The following is a 20,567-nucleotide window of genomic DNA, read 5'->3' as shown; positions in this document are numbered from 1 at the left end:
ATTAGATAAAAAGACGCTGAATGTGGGGAGAATTCCTTTTTTGCCACTATCAGAATCCTTTACTCTCGCCACTATCATTCCTCTTCCCTCCTCTTTTTTCTCTCATTCTCTTTCTCTTCTCTTCTTCTTTTCTTGCCGGATTCTATCTTCAAACTGCGTTGTTGTCAATCATTGTAAAAACCCGCTCAGAAATCGCAATCACAAATCGACAATTAGTCAATCTAACTTAAAGTGTAATTGTAACGTAATATCGACTAAGCTTATTCTAGCGCGAGATTTCCGCTTCTGCATCGAGTAATCTTAACCTCACTATCCCTTCCCCAGAATGCTCTATTCACCATTTTTACCATTTTTTTTCTTTTATCGTCACTCATGATGATTACGCATTATAGTAGTAGTGCTTCTTCTGTTTTATTTATATATAACCACATCCCAACCTTCATCAACTATGTCAACTATGCAACTCCTCTACCCATGTATATTACATAAAAAAAATGAGAAAGAAAAAAAAAAACCATAAAGATCGACAAATTTGAAAGAATGAGAATTTGAACCAAAAAAACAATAAATAGTGAGTGTAATATCTGTCTCTCTACTGCATCTCCTCCAATGCCTGCATCTGCACAAGCTCATAGTATTTTCCACGCTTCGCCAACAACTCTTGATGAGTTCCCGCCTCAACAACAACTCCCTGATCAAAGACATAAATCACATCGGCACCCTGAATAGTGCTCAATCGATGGGCGATAGCAATCGTCGTCCGACCCTTGGCCGCGACATCCAATGCAGCCTGGACGATCTTCTCGGATTCAGAATCTAATGCCGAAGTAGCTTCGTCCAACAACAAAATCTTGGGCTGACGAATTAGTGCTCGCGCAATAGCTACTCGCTGCTTCTGGCCTCCTGACAAAAGTGTACCCTTAGATCCAACGAGGGTCTCATATCCGTCGGGAAGCGACATGATAAAGTCATGGATGTTAGACTGCTTGCATGCCTCGATCATAGCCTCGTCTGATATATCCTCTTCAGGCGATCCAAGCTTGACATTATCGCGAATCGTACCCGCATATAGCGTAGGTTCCTGCGATACAAGCGCCATATGCGATCGATAAGCATTCACGTTGAATGTCGAGATATCAACACCATCAAGCAGGATCTGACCCGAATTAGGTCGGTAAAACGACTCAATCATTCCAATCGTAGTAGACTTGCCGCATCCAGATGCACCCACTAGCGCAACGTACTGTCCACTCTTAACCGTCAAGTTGAGCTTATTGAGCACAGAAACTGTAGGTCGAGTAGGATATCTAAATACCACATCCTTAAACTCGAGATTTCCTTGCACATCCTGCGGATCAGCGCCTGCGGTCGACCACGAATCAACAACCGGCTCGCGCATGAACAACTTTTTGATATTCGAGGCAGCAAGTCTGGCTTTACCCATATCAGACGCAAACGAGAACACAATTCCGGCGCCCTGAGCTCCAAAGATAACAGACATGTACGCAATATAAAACTCGAGCAGTCCATACTCGCGCACACGCAGCAGATTACCACCATACCAGAATGCTAAAGCTGTAATGAAATACTGCATTCCCTGCGCAATACCATATAGAATCGCAGACTTGCGAGAGGCAGCTCGTGAGTTTAGAGTCTGCGAACGAAGTGTGTCATGGTAATGCTCAAGAACATCGTCTTCGCGAGTGAGCGAGACGACAGTCTTGATCGCCGCTGCCGCCTCGCAAGCATACGAAGCCGACGCCTCGTGCGATTTCTTGACGGTCTCTTCAAATTTGGAAAGAACCCAGAATCTGAAAAATCCAGACAAGACCATAAGCGGTACACAAGCCACGCAGACGAGTCCAAGTTTGTACGCAATGATGATAGCCAGGACAGCGGACGAGACAACATTCACCAACGAATTCATAATCTGACCAAATGTGGCGCCCGAAAGTCCATCAATCGACTGAGCATCACGCGCAAGAGACATTGTAAGTACACCAGTAGTATTCTCATCGCGATCATAGAATTCGATATCCTGGCGCAACAAATACCGGAACATCTGGTAGCGAATGCGACGAACAAGACGCTGCGCAACATATGAATACAATGACACTGCGGACGTAGTCGTCGCCAGTAACAAAAAGGCCAAGAAAATGAACAATCCGGCATAGGTGTATGTCTGCGAATACATACGATCAGGATCAGTGAATGCAAACTGTAGACCTTGAACAGCGTGACCGTAAAATTCTCCAAGAGCCGGGTACGACATTCCCTGGATGAACGAGCACGCTACACCCATGAGGATATACTTGTTCTCCGGGGCGGAGATGCCGCCGATGAACTTGATGAGGTCGGAAGTAGAATATTCCTTCTCTTCCTCTACAACAGTTGCCAATTCCGCAGAATCAATGTCAGAAAACGCAGCAGAATCACCTTTGACGGTGACTCTAGTCTTGACCTTTTCCAATTTCTCATCATCAGAATCAACAAATTTTTCTTCCAAAGTCGACGACGAATCGGTTTCCGAAGCGGATGATGAGCTAGTGATCTCACCAGAAATCAAAGCCTTCTTTTCCTTTTCAATCTTTTGGGATTGAACAAGTTCATAGTATTCACTTTTCTTCTCGAGAAGTTCGTTGTGGGTGCCACTTTCCACGATAACGCCGCGCTTCATTACGACAATAAGATCTGCATCTTTGATAGTCGACAAGCGATGCGCAATAACCTATCAATCCAGTAAGTAAAAGCCTGACTTTTATAAAACTAAACGAGAAGTAAAAAGAAAAACAAAAAGAGTTACACATACAATAGTAGTACGATTCTTAGCCGCACGATCAAGCGCCTCCTGGACGATACCTTCAGACTTTGTATCTAAAGCCGAAGTAGCCTCATCGAGCAGCAAGATCTTAGGATTCGAGACAATCGCTCTAGCGATCGCCACTCTCTGCTTTTGTCCACCAGAAAGCAAAAATCCACGTTCACCAACCGGAGTCTCGAATCCCTCTGGTAAAGCAGTGATGAAAGAATATGCGTTAGCCTGCTTGCATGCTTCGATTACGAGTTGACGTTTCTCTTCTGCAGAAGCGTGCTCGTATTCTGAACCGATAAGACCTTGTTCGACATTTTCATAGACGGTGGTGGAGAATAACGTAGGTTCCTGAGATACAAGAGATATCTTTGAACGCAGCCAACGAATATTCAAACCAGTGATATCGTTTCCATCAAGCGTGATGCTTCCACGCACCGGCTTGTAAAATCGCTCGATGATTCCGACAATCGTAGACTTTCCAGATCCGGAAGCACCAACAAGAGCCACAGTTTTTCCAGCAGGAATCTTGAGATTAAAGTCTTCCATAACGACAACATTCGGGCGCGAGGGATAAATGAATTTAATATCCTGCAATTCAATCTCACCCTTGAGTTCAGACAAAGTCGAGCCGGTTGCGTCTTTTGAATCAATAGCAGACGGACGATCGATTGTAGAATACACCTTTGATCCAGCGGCCGAAGCAGAGGTGAAAGCCTTGAAATGCGGAGCAATATGTGACATTGCGAATGCACCGTGAGTGATCGTCAAAAGCACGGTGACGACACGACCGACGGTTAGCTCACCTTGCTGGATATACATCGGCGCCGTGAAGAACGCGATAGCATCAGCGCCGAAAATGCCAAACCACATAATTCCACTCATTATTCCAAGACAGATACCGGCGCGAAGACCGTATACTTCCGTGACGATAAGGTGCGAGTCGTAGCGAAGTGCAAGACGTTCTTGGATACCGAACGCTTGGACGTTACGTACCGAGGCAAGGACTTCTTCAGCAAGGGTACCACCGACGGAGTATCCAGACAATGAGCGCCGAATAGAGCGCTTCATATTCTGCGACCCGATCGAGAACGAGACAACCATAAGTGCGAGCATCGACGAAAGAATCAAAGCAAGCTTATAAGACCGCACCATACCAACAATAAAACCGGCAATCAAAGTCGCGAAGTTAGCGATGCAGTAGCCAACTTTTTCCGAAATACCCTCTTGAATCAAAATCGCGTCGGCAGAGATACGAGAAGTAATTTCACCGGTTCCAACTTTATCAAAGTATCCTACGTTCTGACGAAGTGTGGCTTCAAGATATTTCTCACGAATCCGCGCAGAGATGACTTCTCCACGGTCAATAAAGAGAAAAGTAGCAAAGTACGAAAGCAAAACATCGGCGATGCCAATAATGACAAGGTATCTAATCTCTCTCGTTAATCAACATCCACTTCATTTGGAATCAAACGGATAAAACAAAACATACACAGTCAAACGGTTAACTTCTCTCTGAAAGAAATCGGGAGAAATGAATTCGCCAAATCCGTACATAGTACTATTGAAATAAGCCGGCTCAGTCTGGTTATAGTAAAATGACTCTGTAGAGTTATAAGATGATTCATATGTGGTGTTATAATAGTACTCTGTTGAGTTGAGCGTGCCGTGTCCATAATAAAAGTCATCGTATGGAACCTGTCGAGTATAGGTTGCGAAAAGATCGGTAATCTGTCCAAATACAATCTATAATCCACTGTCAATAAACACTAATCACACTTTTACAACAAAAGCACGCAGGTTTTTTTTTTTTTTTTTTTGAAAGAAAACATACAGTCATAAGAGGTCGCATGCAACCCTCAGCAATTGCAGAAATGGTTCCAAGAATCAAAAGTAGCTTATCAAATTGACCAGTGTAGCGGAAAAGTTCGAGAAAATTGACATTGCGCTCCGTCAGCTTTACTTGCTCACGGAGAATTTCCGCCTCTGAAGGTGGCAGGGAGGAGAACTCGTCCGTGTGGACGGCGGTGTCGGGAGCGGCGCCGCCCGAGACGAGCAAAGGCGATGTGTCGGTAGCCTTTTTCTCGGGGTCTGCCATGTGGGTTGGGATGGGCGAGAAAGGAGAAAAGATGAAAAAGAGAGAGAAAAGATATGAAGGATGAGAGGAAGGCCGACACCAGATAGTCCTGCAGAATAAGACGAGAATAAAACGAATACGGTAGAGCACGGGCAGTAAACTGAAGTGTGGGTGAGGAGAATTTCCAGCGTGGACCACAGGAGGCAGGGTTTCTAGTTCTCAGGTCCGCGATAAGAAGGAGCGATCGCGATAAGCTCGCTGCAGCCTCGTCATTTTTCTCCTAATGCACTCTACAGCAATTATTTCTTTGCGAGAAGTAAGTTTATTTATTACATTCTGATCGAGATTGGGGGAAAATGAATAATAATAATAACAATAATCAAATCATGAATAACCAAGAGTACCTGTTAGTAGACTGACAAAATCCGTTACGGAAGATATACACGGCGGTGCCGATAAAACAAAGTTCGAGATTCAAACTCTAGATGCTTCCGGCAGGATTTCCCAATCCATCATCTTGAAGCGCAGATTTATTTATTTATATTGTATGATGATATTACGTATGATTATATTATGAATTATTGATATAAGAGTTATCAGCAAATGGCACAGTGTCGTCATGTCGAGTGGTGATGCCGTACTATAAGTGAAGACACGAAAGCCATGCACTAGTGTAGACATATACTCAGAGATCAACACAACAAATCATAACCAGTATTTTCTCAAACTATAAACCATACAGCAGACCTCATCTGAAGCAGACAGTTATCTACATTTGAGCGGAGCAAACTAAAACTAAGCTGAATCATAGCTTCTAATTTAGATAAGTGTCGGGGCCACGCTGGTCAGTGTGCTTTTCGTAGGTCGACTTAAATGTAACTGGTTGAGAGAAGTGCTACCCATGCGTGCACGGATAAACTGCTGCGAATGATTGAGTCATCCGGTTGTGTAGCTGATATGACTCTGGGGTTGCCATCGAAATAGTGGTTTTTAGAATTAGGTCACTTAACGAATAAACTCTACAGCTGTTGATTGAATCAAGTCAAAATAAAGATAGATTTCATTAGATGGATAAATTCAAAATCGCAATTCTCAAATATCAAATATCAAATCTTTTACCTCGCGTTGACACCGTGCTCCCATTTTCCATCTGTTAATCTCTTGACCTCATCCAAATGACTAGTGAAGTTGTTCACCAAATCATCCCACATAGTAGGATCATGGAAATGCAACTTGTCAACAGTCCAGGCGAACTCGGCAATAGAGAACGCGCGCGATGATTCAAACATGAAAGCAATCGATCCCGGGGAGATACGCATCTCGGGAGGCACATCAGCCGACGCAGCCTTGAATTCTTCGTACGCGACACCGTGAGGGGTCATTCCGGTTTCGAACGAAGCTCCACCGGGGAGGAACGCATCGGAGCGACCTCCGTACTGGCCGTAAATAAGACCCATAAGCTCGGAGGCTACGTTGCGGTGATAGTAAGGCGGGCGGTAAGTATTTGACGCAACGTCCCATCTTGGGCTGAAGATCAAGAAGTCAGCGAGGGGTGCGTTGGGATCGCGCGACTTGGCAGTCAACACGCAGAAAATGGATGGGTCAATATGATCGACAGAGATCGAGCCAATGTTGACAAACTTAGTCAAGTCGTACTTGTACGGCACATAGTTTCCGTGCCACGCGATGACATCGTAAGGCGAGTGGTCTTGAGTCGACTTGAAGAATTTACCACCGACCTTGTAGATAAGCTCGTAGTTGGGCTCGTTGTCAATCTCGTAGTAGGCCTCAGGAACGAGGAAGTCTCGAGAATTGGCAAGACCATAGCCACCGATTGGGCCCAGATCAGGCAACTCAAAGTTAGATCCCCAAATCTCAAGAATATATCCGCGAGTAGCACCGTCAGGGGTTCCAACGGAGAAGCGAATACCACGCTGAATAACGGCGATCTCACCGGGCTGCACATACAGCCATCCAAACTCAGTCTGGATATCGAGTCTTCCCTGCTGAGCAACAATCAAGAACTCACCGTCGAGATTGACAAAACACTTGCGCACCATCGAGGTGTTGCAGACAAAGATATGAGTGGCGATACCCTCGCGCAGCGAAGGGTCACCGGAACCAGCAAGAGTCTTGAGGCCCTGCGAGAAGTCGACAGGGCCGTCGGTGGGAATATCAAATGGGAGCCATGCAAGCTGGGTAGGCGAGATATGTGTCTTTGGGTTGACGGGCAGGAAGCAAGACTCGTAGTCCTCGTTGACTGTGATTTCGGAAAAACCCTCTGTCGTGTAACAATCGTTAGTTTATGGAACTTAACAATTTTGAGACCTTATTGCAAAATATAAACATACTGTGCGACACTGCCGGACGCATGCGGTAGACCCACGAAGACTTGTGTGCAGATCGCGGACTGACAAAAGCCGATCCGGTGAGCTGCTCGGCGTAGAGCCCAAATCTCACCTGACGAGGCGAGTTCTGGCCACGGGGAAGCGTGCCCGGGATGGCCTCAGACTCATGCTCACCAGGCATGCCACTGAGGTACTTGTACGGATCATTTGCCCGGACGCCAAAGGTCGGGATTTGGCCATCGCCCTGGGTCGCAGCCCAGTGGAAGGCCTTTTGGTGGAGCTCGTCACAATCCTTAGCAGAGACCATTGATATCTGGATATGTCTTGGTAATCCTTTAGAAGATTTCAGAGAAGCAGAGATGTTGTCGACTGGCAAGAGTTAGGAGCGAGGGCGGCGAGAGTAATATATAAAAGATCCCACATCTATTCACCGAGTCTGCTGAGCAAAAATACGTCAGCAGGCCCTTCTCCGCATCGTCCCTCAATTGGAAAAGGTAGGTTTGGTAGTTCGGTATTAGGGCTTTCCGTGTTCGGCTAAAGTGGGGTTCAGGAGCCGGCCCGGGTTCCCCTGATATTGCCTTCTCGGGCTGGTCGTTTCCCCATATTATATGACTTATTCTCGGTAAGCAGTATCAAGAGACCCTAGAGTTGCTGTGACAGACGACTATACAAAACTGTGCACGGGCTTTCGCTTCTCGGAGGCTCGGATGACGATGGAGAAGGTTGAAGGTTGACCACCAACAGCTACGACTACTCTACAACATCACAGCTTAGTAGATGCAATTTGGTCGCAATTCTATATTAATACGTTCGCAGCACTAAATCAAAACTATCTTACCCGCCTCCGTACCCCCCTATTCATATCATCAGAAGAGTTCACACTTGAGCTATCTCCTCAGGGTTCTCGGTCGCGCTCTTCACCTTTGCTTCCGTAAGCGACTCGGATGCGGGTTCGGGTACCGGCTTGGACACTGACGCTGGGATTGATGGCGGCTCATCAGTAGTAGTCTGCTCCACATTTGTAGGTCCGGCAGCCAAGTCCAACTTGATCTCGGTTGCTGGTCGACTAGCCGGGGCAGGCGACGAGCCCATATCAAACCGCTTATTCCAGTCATCAAGCAGCTTTTGCGATCTATTCCTGAATTCATACTTCTCCTCTACAGGAATTCCGGGCATTTTCGCAATCGCCTTTAGCACTTTATTAATCTTTGTGCTCTATATCTCCTCGTTAGCTGCTCTATCTTTCAATAATCGAGAAAACTCATCTTACCCGAATCATTGTCAGATCAAGACCCTGGAAATTCTCTAGCTTCCCAAACAGCTTGTCCATGCTCTCCATATCTTCTTCCTGTGGAGGCTTATCCTTTGTCATAAATACCTTCTGTAACTTGTGTCGCAAAAACAGCACATGCTTAGTCTGCTCTTCGCGTGTCTCCTTAACCGCCGCCGCCGATGCTGCTGCTGCTGCTGCCTCTTTCTTCTTTCCTGCCTCCTTCTTTGCTCGCGGCTTCTTCTCGCTATTATCGGCTGATCCGTTCTCCTTCGCTGCTGACGCTTTTCGCTTCTTCTTTGCGCCTTCTGCGCCAGTTTCGTTGTCCCCGCTCTTTCTCTTCTTTACTGCCTTTTTCGATTTTTTGTCCTCGTCATCTTTCATCTCCTCGTCTTCCTGTCCCTCTTTGTCGGCCTCAGCGTCACTTGCCTCGTCTTCTGATCCGTTGGCGAATTCTTCAAGCGCCGGAGGATCTAACGCGACTTTGTATGCCGTTACTAATGCCTTATCTTTTTTGGAGCCTTTTGCAGCTGTTTCAAGGTATTTCTTGATTTGATCCGTCGTTAGCGATTTCATATCACTGCGGGAAGCCCACATACTACAAAGAGAACTTGTTAGATCACCAATGATCTGAATAAGAGAAAGTAAATTTGAAAAAAAAAACGCACTAGTTATCGTCATTGAAAAAACGAACCGGGAAAGCAGCCGGACCTGAAGCTTCATCTTCATCCTCAGGCAGGCTTTTCCGCTTAAGCTTGGCTGATCCGGGGGTTGCCACGCTCGCTTTTGGTTTCAGCTTGAGAATGTGCGGCGGGAGTAATTCGTCGACAAGAACCTGGATCATGTCAGCCAATGATCGTAGTACAAGTTAATAGCAAGCAAGAAAATATTACCATAGCAGGCCATGGAGGAAAGCCTTTCAATTTGGCTAGTACCAGCGAACCAGGCAGGTACGGGTTTGATCCTGAAGACGCTTTCGGATCTGGTGTCGCAGCAGGCTCTGGTGCATCTTCATTGTCTTTCGCCGCCGGCTCTGAAGGTGCGCCTTCTTCATCTTTGCCAGTAGAAACAGCTGGTTCGGAGGAGACGGCTAATTCGGTGGCCTTCTCCACCGACGCGTCAGGCGACGGCGCAACTGCGGTGCTAGTAAGTGGTACTTCGGTCTCGACGGCTGATACATCTTCTTTTGGAGAAGACATAATGAATTATTCTATTCTGGTGAAAGATTCCACAAAAAATTGTAATGGTCAAGAAGGTGACGTGTAGATGATTTGAGATCGAAGGAGACGGAGATCAGACGCGTGTGAGAAATCGATCGAAGGAATATTAAGTAGAAGAAACTCGTGAAGTCAGCCGGAGTGCAGTATCCTATCAGTAAACACGAAATCCGCTTCTGTGCAGCTTGAATTTAAACGCTGAGAAGTAGTGAGAGTGACGAAAGGACAGAGTTGGGAGAGAGGAGAGAGACGCAAGGGGCGCAAGTGAAGAGTCGCCTCGGAGTCCATCCTCGAGTCCAAATCGTCGATCAGTCACGTGCCTATATCATTTCTTTCTACATACTGTTTAAAGAGAGGTGTTGACTGTCTCAAGTATTTAAAGGTAGAGGGCTCTACCTGCAATATATATCTATAATTTGAGGCTTGGAAGGGTGCATAGTCTACTGTATATCCGCATAATTGATTGATGAGAACGTATAAACGTGAGGCGATACACTAGAATGAAATCAATATGTCGTGCTTGCGTTTGCATTCATGCTCCCTTTTCTCTCTTTCTTGATCTCAAATAGCTTTATTAAGAGCAATGACAACTCATAACATAAATGACCATCGGGTGAAAAAAGATCACAGTAATAGACGGTATACTCTCAAAGACGTAGCTGATACGATAACGGAATCTATAAATCTGAACACCACCGTACATGATGCCAATATAGTATAGAAAATTAGAAAAATATCAGACAGGTATTCATCGGCTCCACTAGAATGATATCCGTTTATACGTTATCCGTTTATACGTGTCTGCTCATAATTTAGATATCGATGCGTCAGTCTTAAAAGCCAGCCTCAGCTCTAAACTAAGATCTTTGAGATATATCACCAAAAATTCCTTTCTTAATCCCAGAGAAGCATTAATGCTGAATGATACCAATACCTGTAAACGAAAATTCATTTTAGAACTGAGATTGACTAAGAAACTGCAGAGCCCGACCAATTGATGTTGAGTTTACGTATCTCTCTCGAAAGATATTGAATGACATAGCAGTATCGTTTTAATTTGCAAATATGTCAATTCCTCAATTTCAAAAATTCAGATACAATTCGTAGACAAAATAAGCAATATTTTCAAATATTGAATGAAACCTGCAATAACACGCTCTACACTTCCATATAATAGATAATGCACACAACATAAGTGTGAGTTATGCTCAATACAAAGTCTGTCCAATCAGCGGCGCGTCATATAAACCCTCTTCTCGACTACACGAGATTTGGCAGTGTAGTATCAGAAGACAATTACATCGCTCTGTTCAAACAACCTGTGACAGGACATTTATATATATATATATAGAGAGAGAGCTTAAATTAGCAGATATGGTCCAAGTCGATGCGTCAAGATTTACTCCTAAACCGCGATTCCGCGAGAACCCGATCCAGGTGGGTTGAAGTCCTTTGAACTGTTTTACAACAAGAAACTAATTGAGCAATGTTATTTCCTCGTTATAGAATTTGAGATTTCACGCTCGAGTTTCACCTCAATACTTCTTCCCTTTGGCGTTGGCTTTTGTCAGTATCCCGGTTATGTTCACCATCTTGCCTATTCGTCGGCGGTTCCTGTATCCTGACCACCAGCCCATTCCTTTCGAATATCCCCGTACGTGTTCTATATGTCTCTTGATTTTATAACTGCGTTGTACAAGTGTTAACTGTATATTATAATGACAGTGCCTAAAGACCCTGTGGAGGTTACTGGATTCGAGGACGAGTAAGTCAGTTACAACACATCATTCATTCACCATCAACAACTAGAAATATACTTCATGAACTCGCTTCGATTTAATATTTTGCATCTGTTTTAAAATTGAGCAAATCTGTCCGCAAACCGGTTGAGTTGCTACAGATCGAATATTATGAATTTGTGTTAGTATGGAAGGGTTTAATTTAATTTATAGCATTGTTTTTATTTTTTCGTGTTGTTTGTATTATTTTGTATAAAGGGAATTGTTTTTTATCTCTAGTCACATATTTGGCGTCGTCAGCCCAATAAATCTATTTTGTGCTGTCTAAATTATTTCATTATTCCTATTCAATTTCTTTGGATGGTCGATGCCATATAATAGTCTTTGACAGATTGGCATTTTGAATGAAAGCGATAGCTTCAAATGTAATTACCTATTGAAAATCATTGGATAAATGAACAATCTCTTTGTAAACGTATTGCTTGTTGATTTAAATAAGTTATTACTGAATCATCCGTGGCAGTAATAGTCTGCGGCGAATTTCCGTAGATTTTTCAAGAGCCAAGAAAATTGTTCTCTAAATTTCTAGCAGAGTAATTAGCAGAATGAAAAATATAAATTTTTCACAATTATTATCCACTGATTTTAACAGATTCCGTATTCAAATAAAGAGTAGTGAATATATAACCAGTATTGAATATGAAGTTGACCGTGCCCTGAAAACTTCGAACTCAAAACTTCAAAACATCGCCGCATCTAAAATCTCCTCGCCATTTATCTTCATCTCATTTATTTTTTGCCTTACTTATCAGTTACTCCTCCACTCTCTGGTTGGTCATAGAATTATTTATCTATTTATCAGTTCTGATAAATTTTGGATCTTGCGCTTTCTTGATTTATTCTGCCTTTCAAGGCTTTGAGACTCAGAAACAATGGCGGATCGAAAGGATAACAATTTCAAGCAATATAGCTAGTAAGTCCCTTTGCACTCATCTTCTCATCAGTTATTGTGGAATATCATATCTCTCAATATTAACTACAATTATTATTTCCATAGTGATGCTATGTCAAACAAAGTCCTGCAAGTGGATCGACGATTTGTCTCGCGTCCCTCAGACGACAGCACAGGAGACCCGGAATCACTGGCAGGAAAAGTCAGACTTTCTGACATGGGTACTCGAGTTTCGCGCGATGCCGTACCAACCGATTCCAAAAATCGTAATAAAGCAGTTCTGGATGACGGCGCTCGACGAAAGCAAAAAAAAGCTAAAGACGACGACCTTTCGGCGCTGACTGATAATATTGAAGGTCTACGATATATCCCTCGCACTAGTGAAACGCGGCAGGCATTTGAGTTGATTTTGTCTTGGTCGCAGGAACTCTTGGGAGATGTCTCGCATGATATTGTTAGATCTGCTGCAGATGCTGCACTTGAAATCGTGAAAATGGACGGTGTCCGCGATTATGACAAGAAGAAAGAAGTCGAAGGCATTTTTGGCTTAGGCATCTCGAGTGAGCGGTTTAATCAGCTTATGAATTTGAGTCGTAAAATCACTGATTACGAAGTTCCTGATGCTGAAACCGAACCTGCGGGTGAAGGTGTCAATGGCGATGAGGGCGTTGCTGTTTTGCTCGACGACGATGATCAGGAAGAATCTTCGTCTGAAGAAGACGACGACGATGAGGTGGAAGACGAAGACCGTCCTATTGAGTTTGAAACTGGTGAAGTATCTGATGCGGATAGCGACGCGCTTGAATCAGCTACTGGTGGCAAAATTTCGTCGACAGTCAAGGAAGAGAAAGACGTCATTCAAGCGCACACTATCGATGCTTTCTGGCTCCAGCGTGAGGTTTCCTCCGTATTTCCTGACGCGCACACTACTCAAGAGAAAGCCGCTCAAGTGATGGAGCATCTCTCATCAAATGCCTCATTGCGACAAGTCGAAAACGATCTTATGGAGCTCTTTGATTTTGAGCATTTCGAACTTGTTACTCTGCTTTGCAAAAACAGATGGAGGATTGTTTGGTGCACTCGCTTTGCTCGCGCAACTGATGCTGCTTCTCGAAAACTGATATCGGAAGAAATGATTGCTGCTGGACAAAGTGAACTCTTGAAAGAGATATCAGGATCTGCTGAAAGCACGTTGGCTACTGGAGAAGTGCAAGATGATTCAATTATGGATGTCGATTCCCAAGCTCCCAAGCGTCGCGAACCAAGATTAGTCGATCTTGACTCTTTAATATTTGACGAAGGAAATCATTTACTCTCGACCACAAAGATCAAACTGCCTGAAGGATCATTCAAGCGCCAGAAGAAGCAATACGAAGAAATTCATGTTCCGCCACCAAAGTCCAAAATCGATCCCAACGAGAAACTCGTCAAAATTGCAGAGATGCCGGACTGGACGCGCGTTGCCTTTCCAGACTCGGATAGTTTAAACAGAGTCCAGAGCAAACTTTACCCCGTTGCATTTGGCGACGACGAGAATTTGCTTCTTTGCGCTCCCACAGGTGCCGGAAAGACTAATGTCGCGATGCTAGCTATTTTGCGCACGATTTCTCAATTTCGTGATTCAGATACCGGTAAAATTGCCCTTGATGATTTCAAGATTGTCTACATTGCTCCCCTTAAGGCGCTTGTACAGGAGCAAGTACGCGAATTTGGTCGGAAGCTGGAACCGTTTGGTATTCGGGTCGATGAGCTGACTGGTGATAGTCAACTCACCAAAGAGCAGATTTCTCAGACGCAAATGATAGTCACTACGCCCGAGAAATGGGACATCGTCACGCGAAAGGCAACCGATGCTAGTTATACAAATCTGGTGCGTCTGATTATTGTTGATGAAATCCATCTTCTTCACGATGAGCGCGGTCCCGTTATTGAGAGCATTGTCGCACGAACCTTGCGTCGTATGGAAGGTAGTCTTGCCGTACCTGTGCGATTGGTAGGTTTGTCTGCAACATTGCCTAATTACAATGATGTTGCCACGTTCCTTCGAGTTGATCCTGCTAAGGGCGTTTTCTTCTTTGATTCTTCGTTCAGACCTTGTCCTCTCGGCCAGCAATTTGTGGGAATCACGGAAAAGAAAGCTATCAAGCGTTACCAAGCGATGAATGATGCGTGCTATGATAAGGTCATTGAAAATGCAGGCAAATATCAAATGATTATCTTTGTTCATTCGCGCAAAGAGTGCGCAAAAACGGCTAGGTTTATTCGTGATAAGGCAATCGAGCTGGAGACAATCACCAGTATATTGAAGACTGATGCAGCATCACATGAAGTTTTGAAGCAAGAGAGTGAGAAGACAAAAGATAATGAAATGCGAGATTTGCTGCAATACGGTTTCGCTATTCATCATGCTGGTCTTACGCGCGACGATCGCAAGCGCGCTGAAGATCTGTTTGCGAGTGGATATATCCAGGTTCTGGTATCTACTGCTACTCTTGCCTGGGGTGTTAATCTACCTGCTCATACCGTTATTATTAAAGGTACGCAGATATATTCGCCAGAGAAAGGTAAATGGGTTGAGTTATCTCCACAGGATGTACTGCAAATGCTCGGTCGTGCTGGACGACCTCGCTACGATACTTCAGGTGAAGGTATCATTATCACCGCACACTCAGAGTTGCAGTATTATTTATCGCTTATGAATCAACAGTTGCCGATCGAGAGTCAATTTATGTCTAAACTGGCAGATAATTTGAATGCGGAGATTGTGTTGGGTACCATAAGATCGATAGATGAGGCGGTGAAGTGGTTAGGTTATACATATTTATATGTGAGGATGTTAAGATCGCCTGCTTTGTATCATGTTGGTGCTGAGTATGCAGATGACGAAGCTTTGGAGCAAAAGAGACTGGATTTGGCGCATTCAGCGGCTGTGTTGCTTGAGAAGAATAATCTACTTCGTTATGATAGAAATTCTGGAAGGCTTGTTCCGACAGAGCTCGGTAGGATTGCGTCGCATTATTACATTTCGCACACTTCTATGGGTGTCTATAATCAGCATCTGAAACCGGTATTGACGCCTATTGAACTTTTCAGAATCTTCTCCATGTCGGAGGAGTTTAAGTTCATTCCTGTTCGACAGGAAGAAAAGCTTGAGCTTGCTAAGCTTCTTGAACGTGTGCCAATCCCAATCAAGGAGACTGTCGAAGAGCCATCAGCTAAAATCAATGTCCTGCTTCAGGCTTACATTTCCAGATTGAAACTGGAAGGATTCGCTTTGATGGCTGATATGGTTTACGTGACACAGTCGGCAGGCCGTTTGTTGCGTGCTATTTTTGAGATTTGCTTGAAGCGCGGCTGGGCGCAAGTGTCGATAACTGCGCTTGATGTTTGCAAGATGGTTGATCATCGTATGTGGCTTAGCAGTTCACCGTTCCGACAATTCCCGTCTTGTCCTGCTGAAGTCATTAAGAAAACCGAGTCGTCGCAAATGCCTTGGTCAAAGTACTTCGAGTTGACTGATCCCGGCGAGGTCGGTCAGGCTATCAAGGTCGAGAGATACGGACGATTAGCGTTCAATCTTTTAAAGAATTTCCCTCGAGTCGAGATGCAAGCTCATGTGCAACCTATCACGCGGTCATTACTGCGCGTTGAGCTGACAATCACGCCGATTTTTGAATGGGATCCAAATGTTCATGAAAACGCTGAGACTTTCTGGATTATCGCTGAGGATTGCGACGGAGAGAATATTTTGTATCATGACTTGTTCGTTGTGCGTCGTCAATACGCACAGGAGGAGCATATTGTGGAATTTACGATTCCAATTGCTGAACCTGTTCCGCCGAATTACTTCATTTCGGTTATTTCAGATCGTTGGTTACATTCTGAGACGAAGTTGGCTGTCTCGTTCCGTCACTTGATTTTGCCGGAGCGGTTTCCCCCACACACTCAGTTGCTTGAGCTGCAGCCTCTGCCGGTGTCGGCACTCAAAGATCCAGCTTATATTGACTTGTATCCTCAATTTGAGTCTTTTAATAAGATCCAGACACAGGTATTTAATTCATTGTTTAGCAGTGATGACAATGTATTTGTTGGAGCGCCAAGTGGTAGTGGCAAGACTGTCTGCGCAGAATTTGCTCTTCTGCGTCATTGGAACAAGACTACAAACGCAGGACGAGCGGTGTATATTGCGCCATTCCAAGATCTCGTTGATGAGCGATACCGCGATTGGTCTTTGCGTTTATCGCAAGTTGCGGGCGGTAAGCGAATTGGCAAGTTCACTGGTGAATTGACTGCCGATTTGAAGATTTTAGAACAGTCTAATCTTGTGCTTGCCACGCCGGTACAGTGGGATATGGTTTCTCGAAGGTGGCAGCAGCGTAAGAATGTACAGAGTGTGCGCTTATTCATTGCTGATGAGTTGCATATGATTGGTGGACAAAATGGGGCTTCATACGAGATCGTTGTCTCGAGGATGCGGTACGTCGCTGCCCAGACGGAAAATCCTCTGCGCATTGTCGGTCTTGCTGTATGCTTGTCTAATGGTCGTGATTTGGGTGAATGGATTGGAGCAAGCTCGCACAGCATTTACAACTTCTCACCTAGAGATCGACCGACGCCATTCGAAGTTCATCTGCAAGGTTTTTCTATCACTCATTTCCCTTCACTGATGATTGCAATGTCTAAGCCGACTTACATTGCAATTGAGCAGCTGGGTCAGAATCAGCCGTCTGTTGTGTTTGTGCATAGTCGCCAGCAATGTATCGACACTACCCTCGAGCTACTTAGGTACTGCGAAGCTGATGGAAACGAAGACAAATATCTAAAAGCCACTTTGGATAACATCGAGCCGCATTTAAAGAATATCCGCGAGCCAAATCTTTATGAAAGTCTTTCGCACGGTATCGGCTACTGCTATGAATCAATGCACCCTACTGACAAAATCATTGTTGAGAAATTATTTGAGGCAGGAGCTATTCAGATAATTGTTGCTGCTAAGGACGTGGCTTGGTCGCTTTCTGTTCGATCGTTCCTTGTCATTGTTATGGGAACTCAAATTTATGAAGGCCGCGAGCATCGCTATATCGACTATCCTGTTAGTGATATTTTGAAGATGATTGGCCGCGCCTGCCGTCCAGGTATTGATAGTCTCGGCAGAACCGTCATTATGACACCATCTTCGAATCGAGAATACTACAAGAAATTCCTTAACGAAGCACTTCCGATCGAGTCACATTTGAACCTTTTCTTGCATGATGCATTTGTTACAGAGATTAGTACAAAGGTAATCACTTCGCAACAGGATGCAGTTGACTGGCTTACCTTTTCATATTTCTATCGACGACTACTTGCCAATCCTAGTTTTTACGGCGTACTTGATGTGTCTCACCAGGGTCTCAGCGAGTATCTGTCGGATCTTGTCGAAACCACACTGAAAGATCTTGAAGAGGCAAAGATGATCGAGATCGATGAGGATGAAGATGAGATCTCTCCTCTGAATAACTCGATGATTGGAGCTTATTACAATATCTCCTTCATTACCATGCAAGCATTTGCTTTGTCGCTCACTTCCAAGACAAAGCTTAAGGGTATATTGGAGATTGTAACAGCGGCCGCCGAGTACGAGATTGTTCCTATTCGTCGCCATGAAGATGCTATTTTGAAGCGCATATATGACCGTGTTCCAATCAAGATGGCTCCAGAGAATTTGTCTTATGATTCTCCTCATTTTAAATCGTTTGTCTTGCTACAAGCACATTTCCAGCGCCTCGGGTTACCTGCGGATTTGGCTGCGGATCAGAAAACTGTTTTGTCAAAAATTCTTAACTTGCTCTCTGCTTGCGTCGATGTAATGTCAAGTGATGGCCACCTAAATGCTATGAACGCCATGGATTTGAGTCAGATGGTTATACAAGCAGTTTGGGATCGCGATAGTCCCTTGAAGCAGATTCCTCATTTTACACGTGAGGTTATCGAGAGATGCAAAAATGAAGAGTGAGCTTTGCACTTGTTTAATAATATGTTTTGATTAGTGCTAACTATCATTTAGAATTGAATCGGTTATTGATCTGATGATTCTTGATGACGACAAGCGTAACGATCTGTTGCAAATGAACGACCGTGATCTTTCAGATGTCGCACGCTTTGCAAATAAATATCCCAGCATCGATATGTCTTATGAAGTCGAGGATGCGGATGAAATAGTTGCAGGGGAGCCTGCTTATGTGACTGTGACTTTGGAGAGAGACGTCGATGAAGAGGATGAGCCTGTTGACTTGACTGTGTATGCTCCATTATATCCTTCACCGAAGCTTGAAAACTGTAAGCGCAGCGAATATTTTTATTTCTATTTGTGAATTAAGATTAACATGGGTGATGTAGGGTGGCTTGTTGTTGGAGAATCGTCAACAAAGCAGTTACTTGCTATAAAGCGTGTCACGATTCCGAAGGCTGTTCAAAAGACGAGACTTGAGTTTGTTGTTCCGGTTGCTGGAAAGCATAAACTTACCGTTTGGTGCATGTGTGATTCGTACGTGGACGCAGATAAAGAGATGGAGTTTGAAATTGTTGTTGCGGAAGGAGAGGAGGAAGAAGAAGAAGAGGAGGCAGAGGAAAATGGAGACGCCATGGAGGAGTAAGATTTGTAAAGTTATGTGATTAAGATTTTATATGCTAATTTTATGTTAATATCTTTTTATTAATGTTCGGAACTGGCTGCGTGCCCTCTCAATCTGATTCAAGATTTAAGCCACTGCTGCTCACAAAACTCAACTGAGTTTCTTCCATTGTGCTCTGAGTCGCATAAGTTGTAGCAAGACTAAGATCAGGCAAATCACCACTCAAAAGAATGCTCTCTTCATCAAATGATAGCTTTGTCGAGTCGCTGTGTACAACGTCAAATTCCGCTTGAGAAGATAAGAAGACACTTCCAAATCTCTCTTGAGACTGTAAGACTTCTTCGATATCGAAAAATTTGTCCTGTTTGTATGATCGTCAGTTATAAGATTGTAAGCATGGTTTGAATATGGCTCGTACAAGGAACAGAGTGCTGGCTAGGCGTCTTTTTAATTCGGAAGTAAGAGATCTCCAGAACGACAGCATCACTTCTCCTGGATCTGCTCTAGAGATTTGAATACCTAATCTTTCTGATCTTCGTTTCAATATACTGCACATCGAGGGTACTATCGCTTCATTTAAAAATTTAAACCTAGATATTATGCTCTTTATAGCATTAGTCTTTGAAACAAAATTACATGCTTTAAGTAATCATATGTACTTCGGAATAACGAGGACAGAATATTACTGGCAGTGATACTGCTAGATTACCCATAATCAAAACGCGAAATGCATTGTCAGTCAGAACTAGTAATTCTCGTAGTATATCTGGGTCTGAGTCGTTATATAGACTGTTCTCAACTACGCCTTGCCATTTATATGTAAATGAAACGGTGAGTGACTGAATATGCGTCAATGGAAGTGGAACTGGTGAGGTGCTGAGATGTTGATTGATATCCAAGGCATCATTTTCAAAGGTTGCTAAACAATCAGTACACCAAAAGGCTTCTGTCCTATACTAAATACTTACTGATTATACTATGACATTCATCTGCTTTGGTTGCATCAGGCGAGGACACGCTAGCTGGTCGAAGACCCACTCTAATCCAAAACTGGAAAGAAAAAATTAGCTTTCAAACGTAGATTTTTCATTAATAACTGTATGTACTGGAGATTCGAAGATGCAGTGAGATAGTGCAAGAAGGAAATTGTTGCTACTAATATCTATATCGTTGTCTACCGACACTTCGACTTTCAGCTAACTCAAGAGGAAAAATTAGAACAGATAGGTATAATGCGTTAAAAGAAATTCTACCCTTGTTTCATTAATAAGTAGCACAGTAAAAGAATTCCACGAATCAGAGAAAGAGACAGAGCTCACAGAGCTAGGTAGGTCAACGAGACAGGAAAAATCAGCAGTTACGACCAATTTTCGAGGACGGTCTTTGTACATTGCGCGCGACGACAACTGAAATGGCTCAGTAAGCCTAAGTCTACAGACAGGATAAGCCATAGTCGTGATATCAAGCAGCTGAATATCGTCAAATGCGATATGATATTCTCTATCAAACTAACCAGATCCAACGCGCGAAGCAAACAACGC

At 44.0% G+C, this 20,567-nt stretch overlaps 6 protein-coding genes across 6 annotated transcripts; 2 read left to right on the top strand and 4 right to left on the bottom strand.

Moving 5' to 3' along the window:
• Positions 1-392: 392 nt before the first annotated feature.
• V2V93DRAFT_363687 (P-loop containing nucleoside triphosphate hydrolase protein) lies at positions 393-5,094 on the bottom strand. The gene is made up of 4 exons (XM_066908667.1): positions 4,644-5,094; positions 4,302-4,555; positions 2,810-4,238; positions 393-2,728 (listed from the first exon to the last, which is right to left on the bottom strand). Exons 1-4 carry the CDS (start codon positions 4,905-4,907, stop codon positions 593-595), a joined length of 4,083 nt encoding a protein of 1,360 aa, XP_066767705.1. The 5' UTR covers positions 4,908-5,094; the 3' UTR covers positions 393-592.
• An 820-nt stretch (positions 5,095-5,914) lies between these two features.
• V2V93DRAFT_109876 (homogentisate 1,2-dioxygenase-like protein) lies at positions 5,915-8,018 on the bottom strand. Its single transcript, XM_066906747.1, has 2 exons — positions 7,238-8,018; positions 5,915-7,167 (listed from the first exon to the last, which is right to left on the bottom strand). The coding sequence occupies exons 1-2, from the start codon at positions 7,539-7,541 to the stop codon at positions 6,002-6,004; spliced, it is 1,470 nt and encodes a 489-aa protein (XP_066767704.1). The 5' UTR covers positions 7,542-8,018; the 3' UTR covers positions 5,915-6,001.
• On the bottom strand, positions 7,687-9,975 carry V2V93DRAFT_363682 (uncharacterized protein). The gene is made up of 4 exons (XM_066908666.1): positions 9,398-9,975; positions 9,173-9,339; positions 8,505-9,102; positions 7,687-8,449 (listed from the first exon to the last, which is right to left on the bottom strand). The coding sequence occupies exons 1-4, from the start codon at positions 9,701-9,703 to the stop codon at positions 8,111-8,113; spliced, it is 1,410 nt and encodes a 469-aa protein (XP_066767703.1). The 5' UTR covers positions 9,704-9,975; the 3' UTR covers positions 7,687-8,110.
• A 1,010-nt stretch (positions 9,976-10,985) lies between these two features.
• On the top strand, positions 10,986-11,905 carry V2V93DRAFT_363681 (uncharacterized protein). Its single transcript, XM_066908665.1, has 3 exons — positions 10,986-11,158; positions 11,228-11,375; positions 11,447-11,905. The coding sequence occupies exons 1-3, from the start codon at positions 11,096-11,098 to the stop codon at positions 11,488-11,490; spliced, it is 255 nt and encodes an 84-aa protein (XP_066767702.1). The 5' UTR covers positions 10,986-11,095; the 3' UTR covers positions 11,491-11,905.
• A 487-nt stretch (positions 11,906-12,392) lies between these two features.
• On the top strand, positions 12,393-19,047 carry V2V93DRAFT_389769 (Sec63 Brl domain-containing protein; the record flags this gene model as incomplete). The annotated part of the gene is made up of 4 exons (XM_066912369.1): positions 12,393-12,433; positions 12,518-18,403; positions 18,459-18,730; positions 18,791-19,047. 4 exons carry the CDS (start codon positions 12,393-12,395, stop codon positions 19,045-19,047), a joined length of 6,456 nt encoding a protein of 2,151 aa, XP_066767701.1.
• A 13-nt stretch (positions 19,048-19,060) lies between these two features.
• On the bottom strand, positions 19,061-20,559 carry V2V93DRAFT_363672 (uncharacterized protein). The gene is made up of 6 exons (XM_066908664.1): positions 20,280-20,559; positions 20,133-20,222; positions 19,995-20,076; positions 19,686-19,945; positions 19,445-19,630; positions 19,061-19,387 (listed from the first exon to the last, which is right to left on the bottom strand). Exons 1-6 carry the CDS (start codon positions 20,475-20,477, stop codon positions 19,136-19,138), a joined length of 1,068 nt encoding a protein of 355 aa, XP_066767700.1. The 5' UTR covers positions 20,478-20,559; the 3' UTR covers positions 19,061-19,135.
• Between the last annotated feature and the right edge of the window lie 8 nt (positions 20,560-20,567).

The sequence above is a fragment of the Kockiozyma suomiensis genome (genome assembly GCF_038497685.1).
Source record: "Kockiozyma suomiensis strain NRRL Y-17356 unplaced genomic scaffold V2V93scaffold_2, whole genome shotgun sequence".
Lineage (NCBI taxonomy): Eukaryota > Fungi > Ascomycota > Lipomycetes > Lipomycetales > Lipomycetaceae > Kockiozyma > Kockiozyma suomiensis.
This window is presented reverse-complemented; position numbering and strand designations above follow the sequence as displayed.

Coding starts and splice junctions, on each gene's coding strand:
- V2V93DRAFT_363687 (XM_066908667.1), bottom strand. CDS start 4,907: ATGGCAGACCCCGAGAAAAAGGCTACCGACACATCGCCTTTGCTCGTC. Junction 4,556..4,643: donor GCATGCGACCTCTTATGACT/GTATGTTTTCTT, acceptor AGTGGATTATAG/ATTGTATTTGGACAGATTAC. Junction 2,729..2,809: donor CTAAGAATCGTACTACTATT/GTATGTGTAACT, acceptor CTGGATTGATAG/GTTATTGCGCATCGCTTGTC.
- V2V93DRAFT_109876 (XM_066906747.1), bottom strand. CDS start 7,541: ATGGTCTCTGCTAAGGATTGTGACGAGCTCCACCAAAAGGCCTTCCAC. Junction 7,168..7,237: donor GCGTCCGGCAGTGTCGCACA/GTATGTTTATAT, acceptor GTTACACGACAG/AGGGTTTTTCCGAAATCACA.
- V2V93DRAFT_363682 (XM_066908666.1), bottom strand. CDS start 9,703: ATGTCTTCTCCAAAAGAAGATGTATCAGCCGTCGAGACCGAAGTACCA. Junction 9,340..9,397: donor TTCCTCCATGGCCTGCTATG/GTAATATTTTCT, acceptor GACATGATCCAG/GTTCTTGTCGACGAATTACT. Junction 8,450..8,504: donor TTGATCTGACAATGATTCGG/GTAAGATGAGTT, acceptor GAGGAGATATAG/AGCACAAAGATTAATAAAGT.
- V2V93DRAFT_363681 (XM_066908665.1), top strand. CDS start 11,096: ATGGTCCAAGTCGATGCGTCAAGATTTACTCCTAAACCGCGATTCCGC. Junction 11,159..11,227: donor TCCGCGAGAACCCGATCCAG/GTGGGTTGAAGT, acceptor TCCTCGTTATAG/AATTTGAGATTTCACGCTCG. Junction 11,376..11,446: donor CATTCCTTTCGAATATCCCC/GTACGTGTTCTA, acceptor TTATAATGACAG/TGCCTAAAGACCCTGTGGAG.
- V2V93DRAFT_363672 (XM_066908664.1), bottom strand. CDS start 20,477: ATGGCTTATCCTGTCTGTAGACTTAGGCTTACTGAGCCATTTCAGTTG. Junction 20,077..20,132: donor ACTGCATCTTCGAATCTCCA/GTACATACAGTT, acceptor TTTTCTTTCCAG/TTTTGGATTAGAGTGGGTCT. Junction 19,946..19,994: donor TGAATGTCATAGTATAATCA/GTAAGTATTTAG, acceptor CTGATTGTTTAG/CAACCTTTGAAAATGATGCC.